This window comes from Urocampus carinirostris, chromosome 8, assembly GCF_059441175.1.
Source record: "Urocampus carinirostris isolate Australia breed hairy pipefish chromosome 8, RoL_Ucar_1.0, whole genome shotgun sequence".
NCBI classification, from domain to species: domain Eukaryota; kingdom Metazoa; phylum Chordata; class Actinopteri; order Syngnathiformes; family Syngnathidae; genus Urocampus; species Urocampus carinirostris.
The window spans coordinates 43388241-43412763 of record NC_142356.1 but is presented as its reverse complement, the minus strand read 5'-3'; the positions used below and the strand labels follow the sequence as shown (position 1 = coordinate 43412763).

General features: G+C 41.0%; 2 protein-coding genes across 7 annotated transcripts in view; one reads left to right on the top strand and one right to left on the bottom strand.

The window, feature by feature from the left end:
* Positions 1–2497: 2497 nt before the first annotated feature.
* On the bottom strand, positions 2498–24523 carry lcorl (ligand dependent nuclear receptor corepressor-like). Of its 3 annotated transcripts, none has more exons than XM_088342795.1 (7): positions 23980–24499; positions 23383–23448; positions 21904–21992; positions 21707–21827; positions 20332–20556; positions 20152–20233; positions 2498–8881 (listed from the first exon to the last, which is right to left on the bottom strand). In XM_088342795.1, the coding sequence occupies exons 1-7, from the start codon at positions 24071–24073 to the stop codon at positions 4513–4515; spliced, it is 5046 nt and encodes a 1681-aa protein (XP_088198921.1). In that variant the 5' UTR covers positions 24074–24499; the 3' UTR covers positions 2498–4512. The 3 variants fall into 3 exon arrangements, with proteins under 3 accessions (XP_088198921.1, XP_088198924.1, XP_088198922.1); XM_088342798.1 differs by lacking the exon at positions 2498–8881 and adding an exon at positions 13209–19476 and having other exon boundaries at positions 20152–20230; positions 23980–24523; XM_088342796.1 differs by lacking the exon at positions 2498–8881 and adding an exon at positions 13209–19476 and having other exon boundaries at positions 23980–24521.
* LOC148361950 (uncharacterized) overlaps positions 24127–24523 on the top strand; it is a 294325-nt gene continuing 293928 nt past the window's right edge. For all 4 annotated transcript variants that reach the window (XR_015851172.1, XR_015851173.1, XM_088342799.1 and 1 more), the window contains exon 1: positions 24127–24297. Coding sequence is in view for 2 of the 4 variants with exons in the window: in XM_088342799.1 (XP_088198925.1) it covers positions 24196–24297 (102 nt within the window). In the remaining 2 variants the exon portion in view is untranslated. The remainder of the gene's footprint in view (positions 24298–24523) is intronic.

Here is a 24523-nt window from a genome sequence, read left to right as displayed (position 1 = left end):
CCTTGTTCACCTGATCTGAACCCCATAGAGAACCTGTGGTCCCTCATCAAATGTGAGATTTACAAGGAGGGAAAACAGTACACCTCTCTGAACAGTGTCTGGGAGGCTGTGGTTGCTGCTGCACGCAATGTTGATCGTGAACAGATCAAAGCACTGACAGAATCCATGGATGGCAGGGTTTTGAGTGTCCTTGCAAAGAAAGGTGGCTATATTGGTCACTGATTTGTTTTTGTTTTGTTTTTGAATGTCAGAAATGTATATTTGTGAATGTTGAGCTGTTATATTGGTTTCCCTGATGAAAATGAATAATTGAAATGGGTATACATTTGTTTTTTGTTAAGTTGCCTAATAATTATGCACAGTAATAGTCACCTGCACACACAGATATCCTCTTAAAATAGCTAAAACTAAAAAAGCCCCACTCCAACTTCCAAAATATTCAGCTTTGATATTAATGAGACTTTTGGGTTCATTAAGAGCATGGTTGTTGTTCAATAATAAAATTAATCCTCAAAAATACAACTTGCCTAATAATTCTGCACTCCCTGTATATATATATATATATATATATATATATATAAATTATACATATGTGTGTGTGTGTATATATATATATATCTAAATATATATATACTGTACTATGGGCTTTGTTTTCTGGCATCTTTCTGGTGTCAAGGCCCCAGTATGAAAAAAAAACCTGGAGTTACCAATATAACGATGGGCTTTATTCTTTTTGGCTTTTTCCTGGTGCCACCAGACATGCAGGGTGCGTACTGCATACATTTATAAATTAACTTATTTACTTTGACTACTTTTGGTTTTCATCTTTTTTGGCCTTTTCCTGGTGTGACAAGACCCTTATGTCACTGAAGATGCAGGCTGAGTGATGGTTAATTTTCAGTCAGAAGTCAGTATTTTTGTCATGTTAATGTACTTTAAACTATGTTGGATAGCAGCAATTCGTAGAGTGTAATTATGTCATGCCCCTCTAGTCCCTGTTGTTCTGAATTGAACAAGGACCATGGCTGTTTCCCACTCATTTTCATGCATCAATTTTGATACACGGCAATTTTAAGTGATTTCAAGAAATTGTGTCTAAAAGTGATTTTAAACATGTCCACAGGGTGTCACAAAGGTTTTCACAACATCGATTCCTACTTACTTTATTTTCATTCTCACTACTTTTTCATACTGTTTTTTTTTCTTTTTTAAAATTCAATTAGAACTTTTTATATCGTTTACAGTACGTACACGTTTTACTTTCTAACCTTTTGGGGGTTTCCTTTTTAGAACTTTTCATTTTTTTCCATATGTGACTCTTATTCCAGTACTCCAGTAAAAGTAATATTTTTTTTTAGTTCTTTTGGAGCTTTTTCCATACATTAGACTAAAATAACTTTTTAACATTTTAGGTTTTAAGCAATCTTCAGTACTTTTTCTATATTTTACACTTTTCAGTACTTCTTAAAAACTAGTATTCCATACATATTTGTGCTTTTATTTTATAACTTTTTCATGCTTTAATTTGTACATTTGTCGTGTTTCACGTTTCAGTTATTTTTAGTACTTCTATATTTGACACTTCAGCACTTTTAAAAAAGTGGTAGTTTTTCATATATTTTAATGCTTTTCAATGTTTTAATGATTTTAGAAATGTTTTAACAGTACATTTGTGTTTTTTTTAACATTTCATTTTTTTCTCCTACTTTTACTATATTTGACACTATTTGGTATTATTTAGTACTTGTAAACACGAGTTTTTTTCTTTTTAACTTTTTAATACATTTAGCAATTTTTCAGTGTTTTGTCACTTTTGAATTTCATTTTCTTCGTACTTTTCAGCACTTTTGATAGTTTTTCCATAAAGTTCCGCACTTTTTCATACTTTTTGTATGTTTTCCATGCTCCTCAGTACTTTTAAGGACAATTTTTATACATTACTTTTATTACTTTTTCATATTATTATGTTTTCTTTTTTAATTGTGGCCATTTAGCAAAAATGAGTTTGATACCCCTGGTTAACACAATTTTGTGATTTTTTTTTTAGTTTGTCTAGAAAAATGGAGTTGAAATTCCATTGCCTGTTCACGGTCTGGTAACCTTCTTCAGCTGTATTTAAAATAAGTGACATTTTAAGGCATCGGGTACATCCATCTGTCAATGATAAAATAACAACTACATACTTGTTAGTAAAAGATAAAAAAAAATGTAAATCTGTGTTTGTATTTAACAGGATAGGATTATCTTGTTCAGTCATTTTTAAACCTTGGAAATGTCTTAAAATTGGATATGACATTTTTGTAAATGGTTGTTTACTAAATGGTGTCGTAGCTTTTCTTTCTTTTATATAAATATGAGCAAACGCTAAATGAAAGGTAGGGTTAAAACAGCTTTAAGTGTACAGTAGGTGTTAGTGGAACAAAGAACGTGCAAAGTAGGAAAAAAATCCGAACTCGATTCCAAATCTCAGAAGTGGTAGTGCAAAAAACACATCGGGTTGACACCTTGGCAGTGTCTCATTTGTGTTTTAATGAAAACAAAACAACATATTAAAAAAAAAAAAAAAAAAGGTACAGTAGAACCCCAGAATACAATGAATACATTTTACGATGGGGAATCGCAACGTAAAGTTGCCATATGGCAGGGAGTGGAGGACTCAACTTTGGGAAAGCATTGTTCTTTTAGGCAGGAGCTTCCCCTGCTGCTATCAAATGACAATAATGCCCAGTTGCGTTAAATTCTAGTTACAGTAAAAAATTAAGCCAATCACCATGGTTTTCTCTCCGGAAGGTGCCGGCCAAGATCCAAATTTCTATCTTTGTTTTGTATCCTTGTTTTGTTTTCAATTCAAGTTTCTTCAGTAGATTATGAAAGAAAATTCCATAAATCCAAGAGTGTGTGCCTCGAAGCATGTTAAACTACCAAAAGCGGTATGAAGAAATCACTTAAAATTGCCGTGTAGCCAATCCTTCGGATTAACATGAAAGTTTTTTTTATCCGTTTTCCTGAAATACTTATCTAAAAAAAGTATGTGGTGCTTCCAAAAGGCTAGATGGGTTTAGAAAGAGAATAAACTCGGCTCTACAATTTATTGGTTAATTGATTATTTGTTCAAATAATTTATTGACCACCCAAAATTCCGCTACAGGGCAATCGAAATCTAAGGTTTTTATCTAAAACAATAAATAGCAAAATAGAAAGTATTACTTTTATGGAATTTACGTTTCTGAAAAATTAAAAAAAAAATTGTATACATTTTGTATTACGTGGCTTGTTTCTACATTAGTTAGTTGGTGGATGTAAAGAACCTTGTCATGCCGTATACTTTGTTGCTTTAATGAATTCCTTTTTCTTAGTAATTGCCCTATAGCCGACTGAATTTATTATGTCAAGCTTCATTTTCATTGTTATCTTCTTGCTGCTCTCTTTACCATAACAGAAAGTTTTGTAAGGTATATGTAACCAGGGTTAAAATGACCATTAGTATTTTTCCCCCACACTCCCAATAGTCCCTGAATGGTCCCTGGCACATAACACAACAGGTGATTTTAATTATTCAATCACTCATCCCTTGTGCACTACTGTCTATTAACGGCACTTGGTCTTAGTCTACTTTGGTTGTGTGGGAGAGACCCAAAGAGTAGCAGCTGCAGAAAAAATCATTACTTTTCTAGGGGACCTGTTTATGTGCCTTGTAACAAAATTACCTGGCCAGGTTCTCTAACTTGGGTTTAAGCCCTATGGATGACGAGCTGAGAGGTAAGGCCAGGAACCTAAGGATATCTCTTTATGTCAACCTCCTAAAAAGCTACTTTGGTAGGAGGCACTAGAGCCTGTCACTCATTTTCCCACCTACTCATGCGTTGCCACAAACTAAGTTTTCTATGACTAATTAAGCTACAGACATTACTCCCCCAAACCATCAAATCAAAGGACCGTGGCACTTGGTTGTTTATAGACCTTGAACTCAGACTTGGAGAACAGGCATTCAAGGGTTTGGTTGACAAATGAATCGTGCACTCTAATTTCAGTAAAAGGTTTACGTTTTGTAAAAACATCAAAAACATTGTACATTGAAAATGCTATAAAATGGGGATACCGTAACCTGAGGGCCTACTGTAACTTATTGTAACAAGGGGAGAATTGCAGAACAATGGTTAAATCATTGTCGTTGATTAGCTCTTCAACCGCTGAGCTTTGTAGCCACAACACAACTCTTCCTTCACGTAAAGAAAATTTTAGTTAAAAAAATCTCTACATATAAAAATAGTGCAACCATCAAAGCTTTCTTAACTTAGACTGCTACATAACTGCTGTACCAACGACGGAACTGTAGTGTATAGATCGTTCCACAAGGTCCGAAGACACCACCTTTAAGACACAGACCTTTAAGTGTCTTTTAAATTCATGAAGGAAAGGAAAACAATTCGATTTTAGGTTTTTACTTTGATGGAGTAAAGGTGCGGTAGTTACCCAGCACAAAATCGCACCACCTCGGACCACTGAAAACCCTCATTCGCGATTGTCGCAATGTTTTGACAGGCGGTTACCCTCATGCCCACTGAAAGACGTTTCTTCTGACTTCTGGAATGATTTACAAGCACTGTCTGTCAGTCTTTCGAACACAGGCCGGCCAATTGGATTCACAGTTTGAACAACCTCAACCAAATGTTTTTTGTTTTCGGCGTACACATCAAGTGTCATGGTGAAGGAGTCCCAATTCCCTTCTGATTTGTTGATCTTTTTCAGACATACCCGACATTCCTTCAAGGTTTCAGGAGAGCAGGTTTTTTTCAATGTTTCCAGGAGCTCTTGTGGTTTATTCTCTGGACTTTCATGAAAGTATTTTTCAACAAGTATCAATGTGTCTGGTTTTGGTCCTGTTCTCAAATTAATGTGTTTTTCCAGCTTCCTTTCTTTGCGGGTCAGGAAGCGTCTCTTGGCTCGGAGTAGTGTGGTGTGGAGGCCTTGAAGACTTCTGGGTCTTTGCCTGTGACTCTTATGAAACAAGAGTCTCTGCCTGATTCTCTTCAACCTATTTTGAGCCTTCTGGTGCTGATCAGGACTCTTTGGCAAAATTTTGGGAAACTTTTTGAGATGCCGGCCTAGTCGTTCTGCCTGGGGGCTTTGCCATTTTACACTTTGTTTGATGACAGATGGAGGGGATTGCACGCCTTTGTAAGGATTACAAGAGTTTGTCCTCTTGACAATAGCCAGGGACTGTGTTGATGTGGTGTCCAGAAACCAAGAGCTGAGTTGTTGGAGGCTACACAAACCAGATTTTTCAGGAGGGCCACTGAACAAGGTTTGAACCATTGAGGGAGGTTTGCTAACAGATAATCTAGCTTGACCAGAGTCTGATTTGAGGTCTACCCAGTGGTTCTCAACTGAGACCCATGTATCCGACATGATCTGATATCGTCGATCAAGTTCCCAGTTAAAGGTCTGCTCTTCAGCTGAAGGAGCCCACCAGCAGAGTTTCTCTTTCATAGGGAAGATAGAATCTAAAGAAAGGTCGGCTATTCGTGCAAGCTCTTTAGAGATTTTGTTCCGAGGTTTTTTTGCCGCTGGATGTCCGATACAATTCGTTTTTTCCTGCTTTCTTTTGTTGCAGGCCTTGTTGAGCAGAAGTTTGGACCGTCGCAACAGAGCATTACTGTGACTATATGGTTGCCCTGTGGCGGAGGCGACTGCGTGCAAAAAATAGATGGAGGGTTTGCTGACTCGATTGGAATGTCGCACAGCTGTAGGCGGATTCTGGGCTTGGTTACTATTTTTACTTTTTAATTTTTCTGAAGGTGATGTTTTACTTGCTGGCAGACAACAAACGGTCTTGCTGTGTTTGGCTCTTTGAAATTCTGGAATGAGTACTTTATTGGCTCTTTCCATATTTGTGGGATCTTTCTCGATCAAAATCTTCCGTTGCTTTGGTGACACTGTGGTAACGGTGACAGAGATTCCAGAGATTTTAACTTTAGCTGGTCTACCTGGTTTCCTGGACTGTAGAGTCTTGTCTTCTTTTTGGTATTTAATCTTACTGCTAACGTGGGGTGATGTTTCTCTGCCAGTGTAATTCAACACCTCTGGAAGTTCTAGTGAAGACATTTCAGGATTGTTTTTAAGACATACTTCTTCTCGACAACCGTCTTGGAGTTCCTTGTGGGGCTGATCAAAACTCTCAAAAACCGTTCGTTTATTTCTCCTAGAACGGCCATAGAAAACGGTTATTTTAAGGTTATGGTTGACTTTGTCATCAGTCTCCGCAGGGACATTTGTCAGGCTTGTCCTTGTTAATGGATTTGAGTGTTTTGGTTTGCGTGGGCGTCCAATTGGTCTCTTGACTTTCTCTTCCATATGAGGCCCGATTTTTTTGGGCCTTCCTGGGCGTCTTTTCTGGGGAGTAAATTCGAGGAACGTCTGACAGTCACCAGGTGGTTGGTCAATTGTCCTGAATAGATTCTTGGTTGGAGTGACGTTTCGGCATCTATCAGACCCTATTTTTGGGGAGGGAGACTTCGAAGAATTACATTGTCCATGTGTTGACTGGGGTGACAAAGAGATAGACTTCACTGGTGAAGAACCTGACTTAAATAAAGCTGACTCTCCTGACAGGCAACCTGATTTTAGTGGTATTAGAGATGAAGAAAACTGTACAGGTGAAGACGCAGACCCACCTGGTGACAAAACTGATTTTAGTCGCTTGGAAGAGGGAAACCTTTTACTGTTTGGTGGGCTATCAGTCATCCGGCTTGGTTGCTTCTCAGGTGTCCCCGCCCAGGACGATTCTTTACATGGGTCAAAGGGTTCCATAGATTTTGGGGACCTAAGACGATATACACTGCCTTGCTTATCTTTTAAGGGTGATGCAAACATAAGCCTAATTGGGCTTTGGTACTCAACAGGAGACAAATCCCAAGCACAGGAAGCAGATCGGGTTGTAACCCTAACATTTTTTAATTGGAGCTTTTTGGATGCACTGTTTAACAATATTTGTCTTTTGGAAGATGATTCTGGTGTTTTTGAATGTTTTTCTGGGGGTTCATTTTCCAATCGATTTTGTAAGTTCTGATTTTGCTCTTCTGCATTAGAAGAACTGTGTCTGTCTGCACCTATTGGTGTAAAAACGTCAGTGGAATTAGATGTTCCAGCTTCGGATTCAAGTTGATCCTTCTTAAGATCAGAATTTGTAGATGTGGAAACATTATTAGTTTTCTGGGTTGATATATTTTCAAAGAAACAAGCTGCTAAGTACATCTTCCTTGGTTCTGTGATGTAAGAAGCAAAACGTTGCGGAGGGACAATATTCCTCTGGGACCTCCTTGACTCCATAAAGTTTGGTGTCTGATCAATCATGGTTTTATGGCTTTGATCTAGATCTTTTACATTTCCAAACTCAACAGTGGCACTACAACTTGGACCTGGTGCAGAATTTTCAAGAATCACAGTATTGTGTATTAGAGTAACCATGTCATTTTGGCCACTTTGATTGTGGGACATATGACTTTGCTCTTTGCTTTGTGTGGAAAGTTCCTTTTCTTTTTTTGTCCCTGCCCCATTGTTTAATTCATTAATGTGACTTTCAGGAGTTATGCTATTAGACAGTAACCCTACTCCTTTAGATTCAATCGTTATACAAGTTTCCCTTTCATGCATCTCAATTGAGTCGATCAAAGTGCTGCATACATTACCAGCATCAAATCTTGACGCCTTTGCCTGTGATTGTTTTCTCCAAATCCTCGACACATCCAACATGGCAAGCTTTCGTTTGATTTTCAAATTTTGCCTTTGATTGGCAGCACCATCGACTGGTGTTGCCATTGTGGCACGCATTTGCTGACGATGTCGCAAGCGCATGTTAGGAGTCTTGGGCTCTTTGTTAAGACGATTGAATAGCTCATTGAGGTTATAGGTGCTGGCGCTGCGTGTGTGAAGGACAGTGGTGATCATTTCCGTCAGAAGAGCATCTGCAACCAATTTCACGTCCTGGTTGGTTGAGGGTTGCAGCTGGTCCTGTTTAGGTAACAAGGACTGCACTGTATCTTTCTCCGGAGGTCTGATGGCTGTGATTTGTTCGCTGAAGCGGTTGACTACATCTTGCAGTAGAGTCCCGTTCAGGTTCTTTTCTGCTCGACTATTTGTTGGGATATCGAGCTTTTCCATTTTTTCTCCAAGTAAGATTAATTCACACTGCTTTGCTGGATGATCTTCATTAGCAACTTCCTCCTCTTGCTTGTCATGAATCAAAGAAGGTGGCATATTTTTAGGTAATTTATCGATATCTGAAGGGATTAAGGAAAGGGGCAGAGGAGATATGCTTAGCTTTCTCTTCAGGACAGGAGGAGAGGACTCACACTCTCCGGTTTTCTGATAATGGGATGCACAGGTGTGCTTTGTAATGCATAAATATTGGTGGGAGTGTTGCTGACACTGGCATGTACAAAAGGTGAAGTTGGTGCTGTGATCCAAACTACGGCTAGATGCGCACTGGAGTGTTTTCGGACAAATCTGCGTGCAATTGTCTTTCCTGCATTTTACAGGTATGCTTTTAAACTCTTTTAAGGGTGAGATTCTGGAATAACAGGGTGATCTCCCACAGCTTCCATGACCGCAACTAGGCAAATTGTACAATGAACTAGTGTCCCTATTACAGATGACACCATGTGCATGTGATTGGCAATGCCAGCTGTCATTTTCTTTTGCACCAAAGCGATTGTGTATAGAGGAAGAGAATGGTTTGTCCTTGTGAAACCACTTTAGCATCCGGTAGAGTAACAAACTATGTGACGGGCAGAAGGCGCCAAGGACAACATCCAGCGAAGACTGTTTGTGGTTCTCCCTTCTTTCTAAAACTCCCAATTCTTCTTTAGAAGTAGATGGGCAGCTAGGGGTAAAGTAAAAAGAAAATTGTTAGTAAGATACGAATTACAGGCCAAATATTCCACTAAGCCTTTGTTCATCGAGTGGAGTATGTTTAAAAAAAATGAATTCAGATTCAGATCTACTTTATTGTCATTCTAGTACACGTGTATACAGAACGAAATGTCGATACATCTGACCCGCAGTTTCCTTGAATGTACAGATATAAATAAAATGTTGTATTGAGTTGGAGTATTGAGTACTAATAATATACTAAATAATTATGGCTATGTATAGTATTTTACAGTAGTGCAAATAGTGCAAGAGGAGCAGCTAACCAGATGTACAAAGTGGGCAGTCAGGTAAACAGTAACAATAACACTGTAACAATAACACTGTAAGTACAATAGTGCAGAGAAACAGATGTGCAAGGAGTGGCTAGCTATAAAGAACTGCCAGTAGTGCAACAAGTCAAACAAAACCAACAGATGTACAGATTAGCAGCAGTTTAGATTTACTATGTGTTTGATTGACCATTTAACAGTCTAATGGCCAGGGGGACAAGACTATTGTGGAACCTGGTGGTCCTGCACCGCACACTGCAGTACCTCTTTCCAGAGGCTAGCAGAGTGAACAGTCCATGATGGAGGTGAGAGGGGTCCCTGATAATGTTCTTAGCTTGGGATAGGCAGCGCTTCTGGCCAATGTCCTGAATGGAGGGGAGAGAAGTCCCGATGATTTTCTCTGCTGTCCTCGTCACCCTCCTCACACTACCCCAGTCGGAAGCGCTGCAGCCTCCACACCACACAGAGATACAGCTGGTCAGGATACTCTCTATGGTGCCCCTGTAGAATGTGATGAGGGAGGGTGGGGGCAGGTGGGCTCTCCTCATCCTCTGCAGGAAGTACAAGCGCTGCTGTGCCCTCTTAACCAGTGATGCAGTGTTCACGGACCAGGTGAGTTTGTTTGTGATGTGCACCCCTAGGAACTTGATGCTGCTGACAACCTCCACAGCCTTGTTGTTGATGAAAAGTGGGGCATGGTTGGGCTGGTTTTTCCTGAAGTCGACAATGATCTCTTTAGTTTTGTCAACATTCAGGACCAGGCTGTTGTCCCTGCACCAGCCCACCAACTGCTCCACCTCCTCTCTGTAGGCCAGGTTGTTGTTGTCCCTGATGAGGCCCACCACTGTTGTGTCGTCCGCAAACTTCACGATGTGGTTTGTGGCTGATCTAGGGACGCAGTCGTGTGTCATCAGGGTGAACAGCAAGGGGCTCAGGACACAGCCTTGGGGGGAGCCCGTGCTGAGGGTGATGACATCGGAGATGTTCTGACCAATCCGCACTGACTGGGGTCTGTCAGTGAGGAAGTCCAGCAGCCAGTTCCGCAGGGGGGTGTTGAAACCCAGGAGTCTCATTTTGTCTACCAGGTGTTGTGGGATGATGGTGTTGAATGCTGAACTGAAGTCCAGGAACAGCATCCGCACATGGGTGTTCTTCTCCTCTAGGTGTGTCAGACTCAGGTGAAGCGCAGAGGAGATGGCATCCCCGGCGGAGCGGTTTGTCCGGTGGGCAAACTGAAAGGGGTCGAGTGAGGAGGGGAGACTGGAGGTGATGTGCTCTTTAACCAGTCTCTCAAAGCACTTCATTATGATGGGAGTCAGTGCAACGGGCCGGTAATCGTTGAATGATAAGATCTCGGGGTTCTTTGGCACTGGGATGATGGTGGCAATCTTGAAGCATGATGGTACCGTGGCTTGGTCTAGCGAGGTGTTGAAAATGTCTATTAGTACACAAGCCAGCTGATCGGCGCACTCCCTAAGGACCCGCCCTGGAATGTTGTCCGGGCCTGGAGCCTTCCGTGTGTTGACCCTCTCAGGGTCTTCCTCACGTCAGTTGAGTCCAGGAGGAGTGCTCTTTCGTCCTGATGTGGAACCGCTTTCGCTGCAGGGGTGCCATTTTGTGCCTCGAACCTCCCAAAGAAGTTGTTGAGGTCATTCAGAAAGACCATGCTAGTGTCCTGCACTGGGGCGGTGGTTGGCTTGTATCTGGTGATGGCCTGAATGCCTTTCCACATATCCCTGGTGTTGGTTGTGCTGAGGAAACGGTCCTGGATTTTTTGACTGTGCGATCGCTTTGCTAGTCTGATAGCACGGTTCAGGTTAGCCCTCGCTGATCTCAGCGCCTCCTCGTCACCAGATTTTAAGGCAAGGTTCCGTACCTTTAGCAGTTTGCGTATCTCAGCAGTCATCCGGGGCTTCTGATTGGCACGGATGCAGATGGTTTTGGTATTGCTGACGTCTTCTGCGCATTTACTGATGTAGGCTGACACAGACATGGCGTACTCATCTATATTTATTTTGTTGTTGTAAGTGGCAGCCGATTTAAACATGTCCCAATCTGTGCATTCAAAGCAGTCCTGGTAGTGCCTCCATTGCCCCCTCAGTCCACACCCTCACCTGCTTCACTGTAGGTTTTTCTCTGGTCAGCAGGGGCTTGTATGCAGGAATTAGCATAACAGAAAAGTGATCTGATGAGCCAAGGTGGGGGCGGGGGGCTGCTCTGTATGCTCCTCTGATATTTGTGTAGGCCAAGTCTAATGTGTTCCTACCTCTTGTAGCAAAGTCGACATGCTGGTGGAAATGCGGGAGAACTGTTTTCACGTTGGCCTGGTTAAAGTCCCCCGCCGCAATAAAAATGCACTCGGTGTAAGCATGCTGCAGTTCACTCACAGTTCGGTAGAGAACGTCCATTGCCTCCTTAGTATTAGGGCTGGGGGGCACGTACACGGCAGTAATGATGGTAGCACTAAACTCCCTCGGTAGGTAGAAGGGTCTGCAGATCACCGTCAAAAGTTCAATGTCTCGTGAGCAGTGATTCGAGATTATCTTAGCATTTCTACACTAGTTGTTGTTGGTATAAATGCATAGTCCGCCACCCCTGCTCTTACCGGTGAGCTCGCCGCTTCTATCAGCGCGGAAAGCAGTTAGCCCCACAATGCTAACAGCGTCATCCGGGATAGATGAGTTTAGCCATGTCTCCGTCAGAATTAAAGCGCAACAGTTCGTCATCTCGCGGTTCGATGTAAGTTCCACTTGTAAATAATAGGCAAAATCACTTACATAAACTTAGTTTCAAAAGAATTTGCAAGGATGTAACGGAAATTTACCAGGCTGTTTTTAGTGCGTGTACATACTAAACCGCAACATAATTTACCCACAATTAGAAAGGGGAGACTTTCATGGTTCCTACAGCTTAAGGCAAGTTAGATTAAAGGTTTTTCTAAACGTTTTAGTGCCTTTTGAAATAAAATGTAAGACCCCATTTTCAAACCATTGGTTGAATCAGAAAACTGTGATGCACCTGGGTGGAGCCTAACCCCCACTGGCAACGACCCGCCTGCACTGATCCCTAAAAACCGCACGCACCCCGGTTCTCTTGGCGACTGTGTGTGGGCGAACCAGGAACATCCAAGGTTGCGGGGTGGCATGCCGGCTCGACGGATTCCATGCCTGCTGAGCGAGACCCCCCCCCGGCTAATTCCCTGGTACAACCTTAAGTTATACTTAATACCACTCAACCACAAGGGGTTAAACCTACACTTTCTCATACGAAAGTTACTCTGACAAAGACAGCGAATTAGAGACTGACTGTACATAAAGCTCCAATATATTGCTGCATTTTTGAAAACGCAGAAATCTGGATTTTATGGGCGACACATTGCATTTAGGCAGCATGGCGGCGCAGTGGTTAACGCTTGTGCGGCACAGTTCATATCATGGGAACCTGTCGTGGGTTCAAATCCAGCTCCGGTCTTCCTGTGCGGAGTTTGTATGTTCTCCCCGTGCTTGCGTGGGTTTCCTCCGGGCACTCCGGTTTCCTCCCACATTCCAAAAACATGCATTTCAGGTGAATTGGCCGGTCCAAATTGTCCCTAGGTGTGAATGAGCGAATGAGTTGTCTGTCCCTGTGTGCCCTGCGATTGGCTGGCAACCAGTTCAGGGTGTCCCCTGCCCACTGATAGCTGGGATGGGCTCCAGCCCCCCCGCGACCCTAATGAGGATAAGCGGTACGGTTAATGAGATGAGACATTGCATTTATTGATCTCTGATCAATACATTATTTTATGACACAACGTTCATACTTTTGTTAGTAAATAACCGTATAGTAAGTAAACTATCACACGGGTAAGACAGGGAACAATGAAAACATCTGAGAGGTGAATTTAAAACTTGTAATCAAAACCTTTTAAAGGCCTTAGATTGCGGTTATAAAACTGAAGATTTTTTTTCAAGTTTTTAAGATCTTGGGGGATGCACATATGTGAAAATAATCAGACATGTAAGTTGGCCATTTCTCAAACTGTTTTTTATTGAGTCGCAGAAGGAAATTTCACATTCTGCTAAACATAGCAGGAATGATTGTGGAAACGCGCAAACCTTTATTTTCTTTTGAACACTAACACTCTTAACAGACACAAAACAACAAAATCTTTGAAATTTGATTTCATAAGTCTTCGGTTGACTTTAAAACCAGACCTTGGCAGTCGAAATTCTGCACAGCATTTAAAGATGCTTGAGGTATAACGGCATTGTTACATTAGCAGTATTTTTTGTCAGACACACAGATTTGATTCAGATTTGTTATGACACTATGCTGAAATAAGAATGGGATTTCAAAGGCTAGGTTATGGACTTTACAACAAAAATAATTCTTTACCATGACAACCACAGAGCATGCTCAACCTGCCCCAAAAAATCTTTAAAAGAACATAATGTTACATTTTGGTGTTGACTCAAAAATCACAACATTCAAGGGTTTCATTTAAGGGAAAAAATTAAATATAGCAGATTCACATTAAAATGCATTCATGCAATTTTCACAATACATTTTTACATGGCTTTTAAGTGCTCCATTACATATTCCAAAGTCCAAACAAAAGTAGTAATACTTGCTTAAAATTATTATTTAACGTATTTTCCAGACAATAAGTCGCTCAACGAATACAAGTTGTACAAGCCACAAAATGCATAATAAAGAAGGGAAAAACACGGATCACACTAGAGTATAAGTCTCATTTTGGGGGAAAATGTATTTGATAAAATCCTCCCTGTTGAAAGGTGTATCCAAGGCATGAAGCCCTTCTCAGTTGTTTCAGCGCGAGTGGCCTAGACTGCCTTCTTTGGGATTAATGTGAAAATAACATGTAAACAAATATATGAATAATGAGTTAATAATTTTGCAACTAAGTCACTCCACAATGTTAAGAGGCACCCTGCGGCACAACTATGAATAACACGATTTAGGATCCGGAAAATGCGGTACCACAAAAATTTCCAGACACGTAACTTGAATTACTCTCATTCAATACCAGTTGCATATGGTTAGATTCAGAAATCTGTTCAACATTTACTAGCAGAAAGAGGGAAAAAATAATCTCGTGATCTTTATCATGGTGCAATTAAACTTGAATACATAGTGCAATGGCATTCTGTTTCTCAAGAGGTGTTATCGGCCTTTCCATGAACAAACTTGTCCATCAAATAAAATCACCCAGTTAAATACATCTTGATGTAGTGCGGTATAATCACAGATGTTGAAGAAACATCAAGAACATTCAAAAGAGAAGAGAAGATAAAGTATCAAAAAAAAACCATCTGACCAGAATTGAATTCAGATATAAAGCACAGAGAAAGATGAACCACTAATTGCTAGAGTTAAAAAAAACAGGGCGGATCTGTAAACGCCACAGTGACTGTTAAAAATCACTAAAAATGTGTCTGAGATGGGAATAAATTGTGCTCCTTGTTCCTCGAGACAAAACAGCACATTAACACGCACAGGAATGAGAACAAATGCGACGCTTGGCTATAGGCAGACTGCGATCAGAGGTATATGCGGCAATGAGGTTAAATAGGGATGTGTGCAGGTTGGTTGTTTGGAACCCTGAACTGAGCTGCTGCTTTTGTATTAGCGCTGTCGGAGCGGTCGTCTGAGTCTCAAGGACAGGTAAGAAGAGAAAAGACAACGACTCTTTCAGTGTCACCAAGACAGAAGCGGAACGGGCCCTTTACATCAAGTCACTGTCGATCATCACCACAATCAAATGTCAAAACTACGTTTTCACGCACAATACACATAAAATCATTTCATCTTTGCATGCTATTTCACCCTCTTTAAATAAACTGCACGTTTTTACTGAACACATTGTCTCATAAAATAAACAATTTAAGCAGCAGTCATGTATGAGGTTAACATTAATGCAGCTACAGTAGCAACATTAGAAAATATGAGGTCATAAAATATGGTTAGCAACAAACAGAATAGCATTGTGCCCAAGCTTGTCAGTGCACATCTGAAAACATGCTTCACTAAAGCATTCCCACGACAATTAGAGAAACAAAGGACCTCACGCTGCTTTTTTTTCCCAGTTTTTGTTTTTAGAAACACAATTTTACGAAACATAACTTACATTAAATTTTTTCTCGCAGTAGCTAACTATACAATTGTCCTGTTTGCAGAGGTGTATAACAATGATTTTTTGTCACGATGGCTCTAAGTCACTTCAATGGCCTTAATCAGATACCCAGAGGGATGAAAAGCTGCAAATGACAATCGGCATTGCATTCCTTAACAAGGAGATTTATGAATTAGGGTAAACCTGAAGAACCTATTTTAAAACTGGAGTCATATCTTCCCTGTCAACAGTACGTTTATATGCGGGCGATTGGAAAATGAATTTGAACAGTACTTTGATTCTGTAAAGCCACATAAACAAGCACAGAAATTCAATTAGGGTTTTCATCCGCAAGCGAGTATTCAGATTGCAATGGTTGGGTTACTCCTTTAATGTTTACCTATTACTCGTGCTTGTATACCAAGGGTGGCGAACACGTGGCTCTAGAGCCGCATGCGGCTCTTGGCCAATAAGAATGAGGCTCTTTGCCTCATCATATTTCCTGTATACTGTGGCTCTTTCGTTTCATGTTTAGTTTTTTTTGTGTGTATTAAGGGTGGACACTTTACTTGAAATCAACACAAAAACAATACTTATTACTTGTATTGTAAGGAGAGGAGTGTGTTACGGGAAATAATATGTTTTTAATTGTGTGTTTGTGTGTGTCTGTCTGTCATGGCAGGTTAGGTCAGTGCGTGGTGTGGCTCTTTGACTCTCAGTTAAAAATTTCGGCTTTGTGTCAAACTTGTTCGCCATCCCTGTTGTATACAATTGCATGTGCGCACTTGCAGTGTCCCGCTCACCCGAAAAGGTTTTTATGCCCCAAAGTATTATACGCCTCGTAATACAGACATGTGCGCAAACTCACACAAAAAAATGGCCTCGTGTATTTGTACATTTCTCAGACATTTACATTGAAGGGCATCTGACATTGAAGGGAAAGCAGTATTATTTTCTGCCCCCAAATTTAAAATGCCACAGGTTTGGCCATCTATCCATTATCTGCACCTCTTATCCTCAGTACGGTCCCGTGGGTGCTGGAGCCCATCCCAACTATCTTCGGGCAGTAGGCAGGGGACACTCTAAACTGGTTGCCAGCCAGTCGCAGGGCACACAGGCACAGACAATTCGCTCGCTCATTCACACCTAGGGACAATTTAGACTGGCCAATTAACCTGACATGCATGTTTTTAGAATGTGGGAGGAAACCGGAGTGCCCGGAGGAAACCCACTAACCACGGGGAGAACATGCAAACTCCACACAGGAGGTTTGATATCATGACACCAGAACTGTGCCACACACGTGCCAACCACTGCGCCGCCGTGCTGCCTTTAGCGATCCATATTTAGTGTAGATCAATGCTTTTAGCTCGCTACGAACGAGCATATGTTGTGAACACACGAAACACGACGACTGTGATCACTTTTAAAGCGTAGGGTCAGGATGGAGGTGATTTAGGCATAGGGGAGAAGGGGGTTCAGAGTGACTTTATGCCTTGTTGGTAACATCACTGTTATTGAATATCTCTATTCAAAGTCTGTCTGGACCCGCGTGCACATTTTTGTGAATCTCTTAGTGGGTAGCGTAAAGCCTCTGTACGTCCAGTCTTGATTTGACTCAAGTACAATTAGCCTGGGTTAGCTTTATGTTTACGTAAATATTCAAGGTAAACATTCAGGGTGTTGGAACGGATTAAAAAGATTTACATTATTTTTAATGGGAAAAATGATTTCGGTGATCGAACAAATCGGTTTTCGAACAGGGTTCTGGAACGGATTATGGTTGAGAAACCAGGTTCCACTTTGTCTCTTCTGCTTTGCTCTTGTAATCCAAATACTTGCAAACTCCGTGTTAATTTTTTTCTCTTGTAGGGCTGCACAATTGACTGAAATCTAATCGATATTGCGATGTGACGTTGTGCGATTGTATAATCGCAAGCCACAGCAGTTTGAGCCTTGTGTGGGCAGACAGCAGTCATACCAAAGCGCCCCAGAAGAGGGCACTGTTTCCTAAGGTTAAAACATGGTTCCTAGAGCTTAAGGCAAGTTAAATTCAAAATATCTTTAGTTCAAACAAATATAAATCTTGATTGTTTACATTTTGTAGACTTTTTCGAAAATTGCAATTAAGACATTTTAATGCCAGTGAAAGCCTTATTTTTAGAATCAGGAATTCAGTGCCTTTTAAGACTTTTCAAGAATCTGTAACCCTGTAAAAAATGTTGATATGATTAACCCGGTCTTAATTTTCAGGACTTATTCTTAACTTATTTATACAGCTTACATGGAAATGTGAATAAAAACAAGATTTCATTTATCTTTTGTTGGGACTAATCTAGGAAAAGTCATAACACGTAAGAGTTTAATAAATATTATTCAAAAGCATTTTACTTGGTTTTTAACAACACAGTGGTGAGTCATTTTGACAGAACTATAAGGGAAAAAAGAGATCATTTCTTTAGTTTAACAAAACTAGCACAGAAAATGCACTTTTCTTTTAAACCCGAAAATCGCATCTAAATTACAATGCCGGTCTGGGAAAAAAAAAAATCACAAAATTGTGCAGCCCTAGTCTCTAGGTGTGTTAACGATTTGTTTGGATTACTCCAAAAATCCTATATTCCATTTCCAATCAGATTATAGCTTGTATGTAAACATTGTCTGTGTTTCAGTTTTTGGATCGGATAGAAATTGAAGGTTATTTTTTGTTGATTTTTGGTTTATGTCCAAAATAATTTAAGGAATAGTACAAAACACCAGAATTTCTGAATCCTAAATAAAAAATAAAGCCAATCATACAATTGATCATATCTGGCTTTTAAAAACAGTTTTAAGAAGTAAATTCTTATAAAACAGGATAATATCCAAAATCCTACCCACAGATACAAATGCTTGTTAATAGTTTAAAGATTGGGGTCTTGATTTGACTCAAGTCCAGGACCAAATTGTAGAAACACAGCAAAAGGTATAACGATAGAAACTAGACTCACAGTTGAACCTGAATAATACAACCGTAGATTCTTAAAGGCATGTGTTGTGTTTTGACAAGATCCCAAGACGACAATCTTGCAAGAGGTGGTGGGTTTGAGAGTTGAAGTGCTCTGGACATAATTATTTGTCTAGAACATCTTTGCAGCACTAGCAGCAGGTGAGGCAAGTGTCCCTGAGTTGAAAGATCCGATGATGGCTTCAGAACCAGACAAAATGGAGACAAGCGAGAATAGGCCAGCAGATTTTCTCTTGGGTGGATTTTTAAGTGTTCCAGTGCGCTCTTTGACTTTGTATTCCAGTGTGCTGTGAGGTACTCCGTAAACCCCTTGGGCCTTTGATACGCTCATGCGGCCAGCCGTCACCATGGTGATGGCTTCTTCCATCAGTTCGTGGTCATACTGGCGGTAACGCCCACGCTTCTTTCTTGGCTGTTTGTCTTTGTCGCGGAGGTCTGCTCCCTCCTCTGAATCATCCAATGAGGAGCTGCGTTGCAGCAGTCGAAGAGGTGATTGGTTGGCACTTCCTGTGTGTGCCAGGAAAGGTGATCTGAGTTTGAAGTAAGATGAAGGTTTGGCAGTAGTTTTCAGTAAATTGGCTGCGCTTTCCGTTGATGAGGTACGGCGGTTTTCTGTAGTATTGTGAATCTCTGTTGCGGCTAACCTGCTATTAGACATTGAATGGACCTGAGGGATGCGAAGGGAGGCTGAGGCCTCCAGACTGGGGGTGGGGCTTGGAGGAGACTTGAGAGCATCCCTGAGCTGGGGAAAAGAGTGGGGGAGGGTCTTCTGTAGACCACATGCCTGTAAAAATTGAAGCGTGGAGTGTGGGAAACCAAGCTCTCCATTTTCCTCCTCATCTCCTCCAATTTCAGCTAGCTCGGCCCATGCCGCCACCTTCTGCAGAACAAGACGGGCTTCGCCGCCGAGCATCGATGACTTAATGTTGTAGGATGTCCTTTCCTCCCTGAAATCTAGGGAACTCTGTAACGCTGGGTGCAGTGCTGCCAAACTTCCCTCTGACCGGTCTTCCATGCCTTGCCTCAGGGTGTGAAGGGGAATTCCATATAGCAAAGCAGCACGCTGCTCTTGCAGCCTTCCTGAGCGTATGTCCTTCAAGGCCTTGGACAGCAGCTGTTCGGACAGCTCCATACTCCTTTCAATGAGGTGCTGCCTCCTATGGATGGGAGGACCAAACAGCAGGGTCAGGATGGAGGTGATGGAGGGTGATTTAGGCATAGGGAGAAGGGGGTTCGGAGTGAGGGGACCACTCCTTTATGCCTTGTTGGTAACATCACTGTTATTGAATACCTGTATTCAAAGTCTGTCTGGACCCGTGTGCACATTTTTGTGAATCTCTTAGCGGGGTAGCGTAAAGCCTCCGTACGTCCAGGTGGGACTGTCTTTGAATGGCTGGCATTACTCAAAATGAAAAGTAGCGGTGTTGTCATTCTTCAGTGACAATTGTAAGTGCACGATCAGCAGATTAATTGCAAAAAAATCAATGCCTGAGATTAAATTGTAATGCAACAATCGTGGCTTTTGTGTCTATCCTAAGCTGTGACGTTACCGGTCAGGAAATAGAAGAGTCAACCCCACACTTTCAAAATTCAAACAAAGGAGTAAAAATTGCATTAATCACAATACGGCCAAAAGATCAAGTCATTCTTGGATGTGCAATAATGATTAGAATGAGAAAATTGACATTTTTTCATTTGGAATTAAAAAGGTTGAGATAAACAAGATTCACTTATGTTAGATAATAAATATGGTCATAATGTACAACAATAACTGCAATTTATTTTTCATCAATTCAGGTAAAATTAAAACCGCAATCTGTAATATTTCTTACCCTGAGGCTTTGACGTTAGATGATAATGATGATGAAGTTGAGCTGGCACCATTTTTTTGGGAAAGGTCAAGAACACCGTCTGCTGAAGTTCAAACAATTTAGTCAAAAAATATCGTATGGCAATGGTATTACTTATAAATACAAGACATTAATTTTAATTTTGAATTAACTCCCACTAACCTGTATCAGATTTCCTTTCTGTTTCCCCAAAAATTCGATTTATGGTTAGGTCCAAGGGGGAGTCAGGTGTCTCTGAAAGCAGTGTGGAGTTTTTTGTGGTAACATCCATTGAAGTGGGTTGGAGCAGGCACTTGGCGGCATACTCCATGGCGAACTGGTGTATCATTTTCTTCATCAGTTCTTCTGCAATCCGGGGGATTTGAGCATCGCAGCACTGAGGCACATCTGGCAATTATAATAATAGTTTTACTATTTCAGGATCATGCAGGTATCTCCAATATATATTCGGAACTCCCTCAGTACATAAAGAATAATCAACACAGCTCTGAAAATCACCGGATTCTCCCTGTCCAGTCTGGAGGACATCGCTGGCTCTTGCTGTCAGTCAAGCCGAAAACATTATTAGGACCTCTCACCCATAACCTCTTTGACCTATTGCCCTCTGCTAGACCTCTTAAAACATAGAGTAACAGGCTCAGAGATTTTTATTGCACTTTTTTATGATTCACTTACAACTTAGAATTGTAAACAAGAGGGGCCTCGAGCTGAGAGCTTTTTTTACACTAATTAGCACAATTTGATGTGCATTTCTAAAATAAATGATCGTGTAACAAATACAAATATGTTACTATGTTATGAAAAGGTTAATTCGTGAAAGTAGGCTTAAATATACTTAGTCAACCACAACCGTTTTTTTTTTGCTAGAAAATCACATTGACCCAGCACTGGTGAGCTATTTTCTCAACAGGTCTGCGGGCACCCCACCTGTTCTCAGGGTGCACCCTGGTGTCCGCAGGCACCACATTGGAGACCCCTGGTCTACACTTTAAATGTTACCTACATATCTGAGTATTTTATCCCATTTTGAGCTTTCAAGTCCTTTATTAGATGTTTATCCTGGGGTGCCACATCAAATCCCTTTGTAAACAATGGCAATAAAATTATTTCTATTCCATCTGTCACTGGTAGATCTCAATGAAACTAACCAAACGCCATCCAATTCTGTGATACTTACTCTACAATATAATCTACCTCGAAAAGGGATTTTCCAACGTGCATTGCTTGCGAGAGTGAAAAAAAAAAAATAAGAAATTAAATGCATGAAACCTGAACATGAAAATGTTTTCAATGTATTTTTTAAATAAAAAGAAAACGGACATCTGACATTAAAGGGTAAGCAGTATTAGTAACAATTGCACAGTATTCCCTTATTTTGGCTTACGTTTAAAAAAAAAAAAAAGGAGATTTTTCTGTTTTCCACTTTACATGAAGTACTACATTTTTAGTCAAGTACATTGTAACAGCAAAAGTCCAAAGATGTATTTATTCTTAAAACTCTTGAAAGTTTGTCCACATTATAACTCATTGCAATCACCTTTTTTGAGAAACACAGATTGAAGAAACTTATGAGCTATCCGGTTGCTTTCGGAGATGCTTAGAGCTGGAGAGAAATCAGAAGGGGAGGACCTGGAGGAAGTGGTTGCAGGAGCAAGATCCTGAAAAAAATGGGTGTGAGCACACCAATTTACTAATGAAATTAGAGGGAAAAAAAACTTTTGAAACCGATCTTACGTTGATTTTGTCCAGAGGGATGTTGCAGAATGAGCAATAAGAGGCGATTGTCTCTGGAGACCAATCAATCACATCTTCTGGTTCACATTCTGAAAGCCATTAACAAAGAGCTGCATTTCTGTAGTCGTTTCTCTATATTTACTTAGCAGTACATGTTTAGAAAACAAGCATGTCATCACAAACTCGACCCTATTGAGGATTAGTGGTGCAGATAATGGATGGATGTCATCACAACCCCACACAATGTCACAAAAGATACGATAATGAAATGATAACATACATATTTATATTTTCTCTCAACTAGTGGAAGAATTGGGGCGGCACGGCGGTGGGTGGTTAGCGCGTAGCCATCTGATGCAGAGGTTCAGGGTTCAATTCCAGCTTCCACAGCCTCCCCATGCCTGCGTGGGTTTCTCTGGATTCCTCCCACATTCCCCAAAACATGCATATCAGGTTAATTGGTTGGTCCAAATTGTCTCTAGTTATGAATGAGCTGACAACTAGTTCAGGGTGTACCCTCCCCACGCCCCGAAGATGGCTGGGATGGGCTCCAACACCCCTGAAACCCTACCGACGATAAGCGTTGCAGATAGTGGAAAAATTATTTTGCCATTTACAATGTGATAGTTTAACAGGTATTCGACCAAATTCCTGAGGTTTTTTTCCCAGAGCATTAACACACCCAAAAGATTTGTCACTGTATTATATACAGGGATCAGAATGGAGATTTTCATTTTCAGCTGAAATAGCCAGCGTCCAGGAATAAACCAGGGCGGATCCCCCCCCACTGCCGCCAACCACGCTCGGGGCGAACGGGTAGAAAAAAAATATTTTAGGTGCGAGTGAGAGTAAGAAAAAGAGGGAAAAACAAAATACAGTTCTCTTTGTAGAGGAAAAGAAAGATAAGAAAAAAAGAGAATTAAACAGAAAAAAAATAGAAGGAAAATCTGAAGAAAGTGAGAGAAAAGACACAAAGACAGACAGAAAAAAGTGTGAGAGAAAGAATAAGAGAAAAGAAAAAAAAAAACAGAGGAAAATGAACAAGAGAGATCCAAGAGGAAATTGAGAGGGAAAAGAGAAGGACGTGAGGTGACAGACTGAAAGACAGGGAGAAGAGAGAAAAAAAAATTGAGAAAAACAGAAAAAAAAAAAAGAGACCGAAAAAAGATAGAAAAACAAAAGAAAAAGAACAGGACACAAACAGACAAGGAAAAGAGAGATTTGACAAAGAGAGACAATGAAGAAGAGGGAAAAGTAGATACGACATTGTTTTGAGTGGTGCCCGGCTTTGAAACATCAGATGGACATCTCAACCCGCCGCCCGTTTTTTTCCCCTTGCACTTCTCTCAGCGTTGTACCCCTGGCAGGCCTGACATAGCATTTGGTGAAAGTAAAGACAATTATATTTGTCAAACAAAGCTGTTTTGGCACCTTTAACCCCCCTCTCCCCCTCATATAAGCGTTGGATAAAGAACCCACCATCAAATAAATTTAGGTCCCTTGCCAACATTGAACCATATATTCCTTCCAGGATGCTTTCAAACCCTGCAAAATAGACAAAAAAGCACACATGGAAAAAAAAACGTCATTTATTTATTTATTCTAAAGAAAACATTTTGAGCACAAGAAAAGGTAAGTAGGAGATGAAGGTTGCAATTACTTAAATCATCACGTTTTAAATACAAAAACATTTAATTCTAAAGCTCTGTTCTTCGCTGCTTAATCTCCAAGACGCCCTCGCCCAAATCTGATTTAATATTAGCTCGAATTAAGATACAAGGCACATTTTTGACACACCTTTACGTTGTTAGAGTGGAGCACTTTAAGATGAACTACATAAAAAACAAGTTGTATTACGGACGTTAAAATGAATGGCACGCAGAATGTGTGAACTGGTACAATTTCGCCATTCAGTAACGGAGTTAGCTCACAAGCTAAAATTAGCTATATAGCTCCTAAGCTAGCATGCTAGTTACTAGCTACCGAGTAATATAAAAAGAAAAATGAATATTAAATTTTGATCGGTTCGGTGTATTCTCATTTATTCGGAAGAACCGAATTAAACGGAAGCCCTACCGACGCAGTGTATGAGCTTGAACCGCCAGGAGTCAAGTTCCCGCCGAAAGCCCTTTCTTTCCGCCGTGCATTTTGGGCACGGCGCGGCCGCCATTCTGCGTCCTCCCCCCCCCCCTCCGGACTCTGCTCCGTCCTCCTTCCCCTCGCTGTGCTCAAAGAAGTGGAGGGAGCCTCCCCGGACCCGAAAAGGAAAGGGAGGGACGGACCGGGGAAGAAATGGTGGCGAGTGGTTTCTTCTCAATGTGGCATTCTTCTGGTTCGCCGCTTGGAAGTGCTGAGAAGCAGGAGTATTTCTGGAAGGATTTGTCCAAATGTGTGGTGAGTGGAAAGAAGGGTGGAAAGTGCTAATACTAGGTGACCTGAAAGCTAGAGTGGGTGATGGAATGGTTGAAAATGTGATTGGTAGATATGGAGTACCTGGAAGAAATGAGAGTGGGAAGACATTGAGTTATGTGTGGAGAATGAGTTGGTGATTGCAAATACATTGTTTAAAAAGAGGGACGTGAATAAGTTCACCGTTGTCAGAGTGGATGGTGGTGAGATG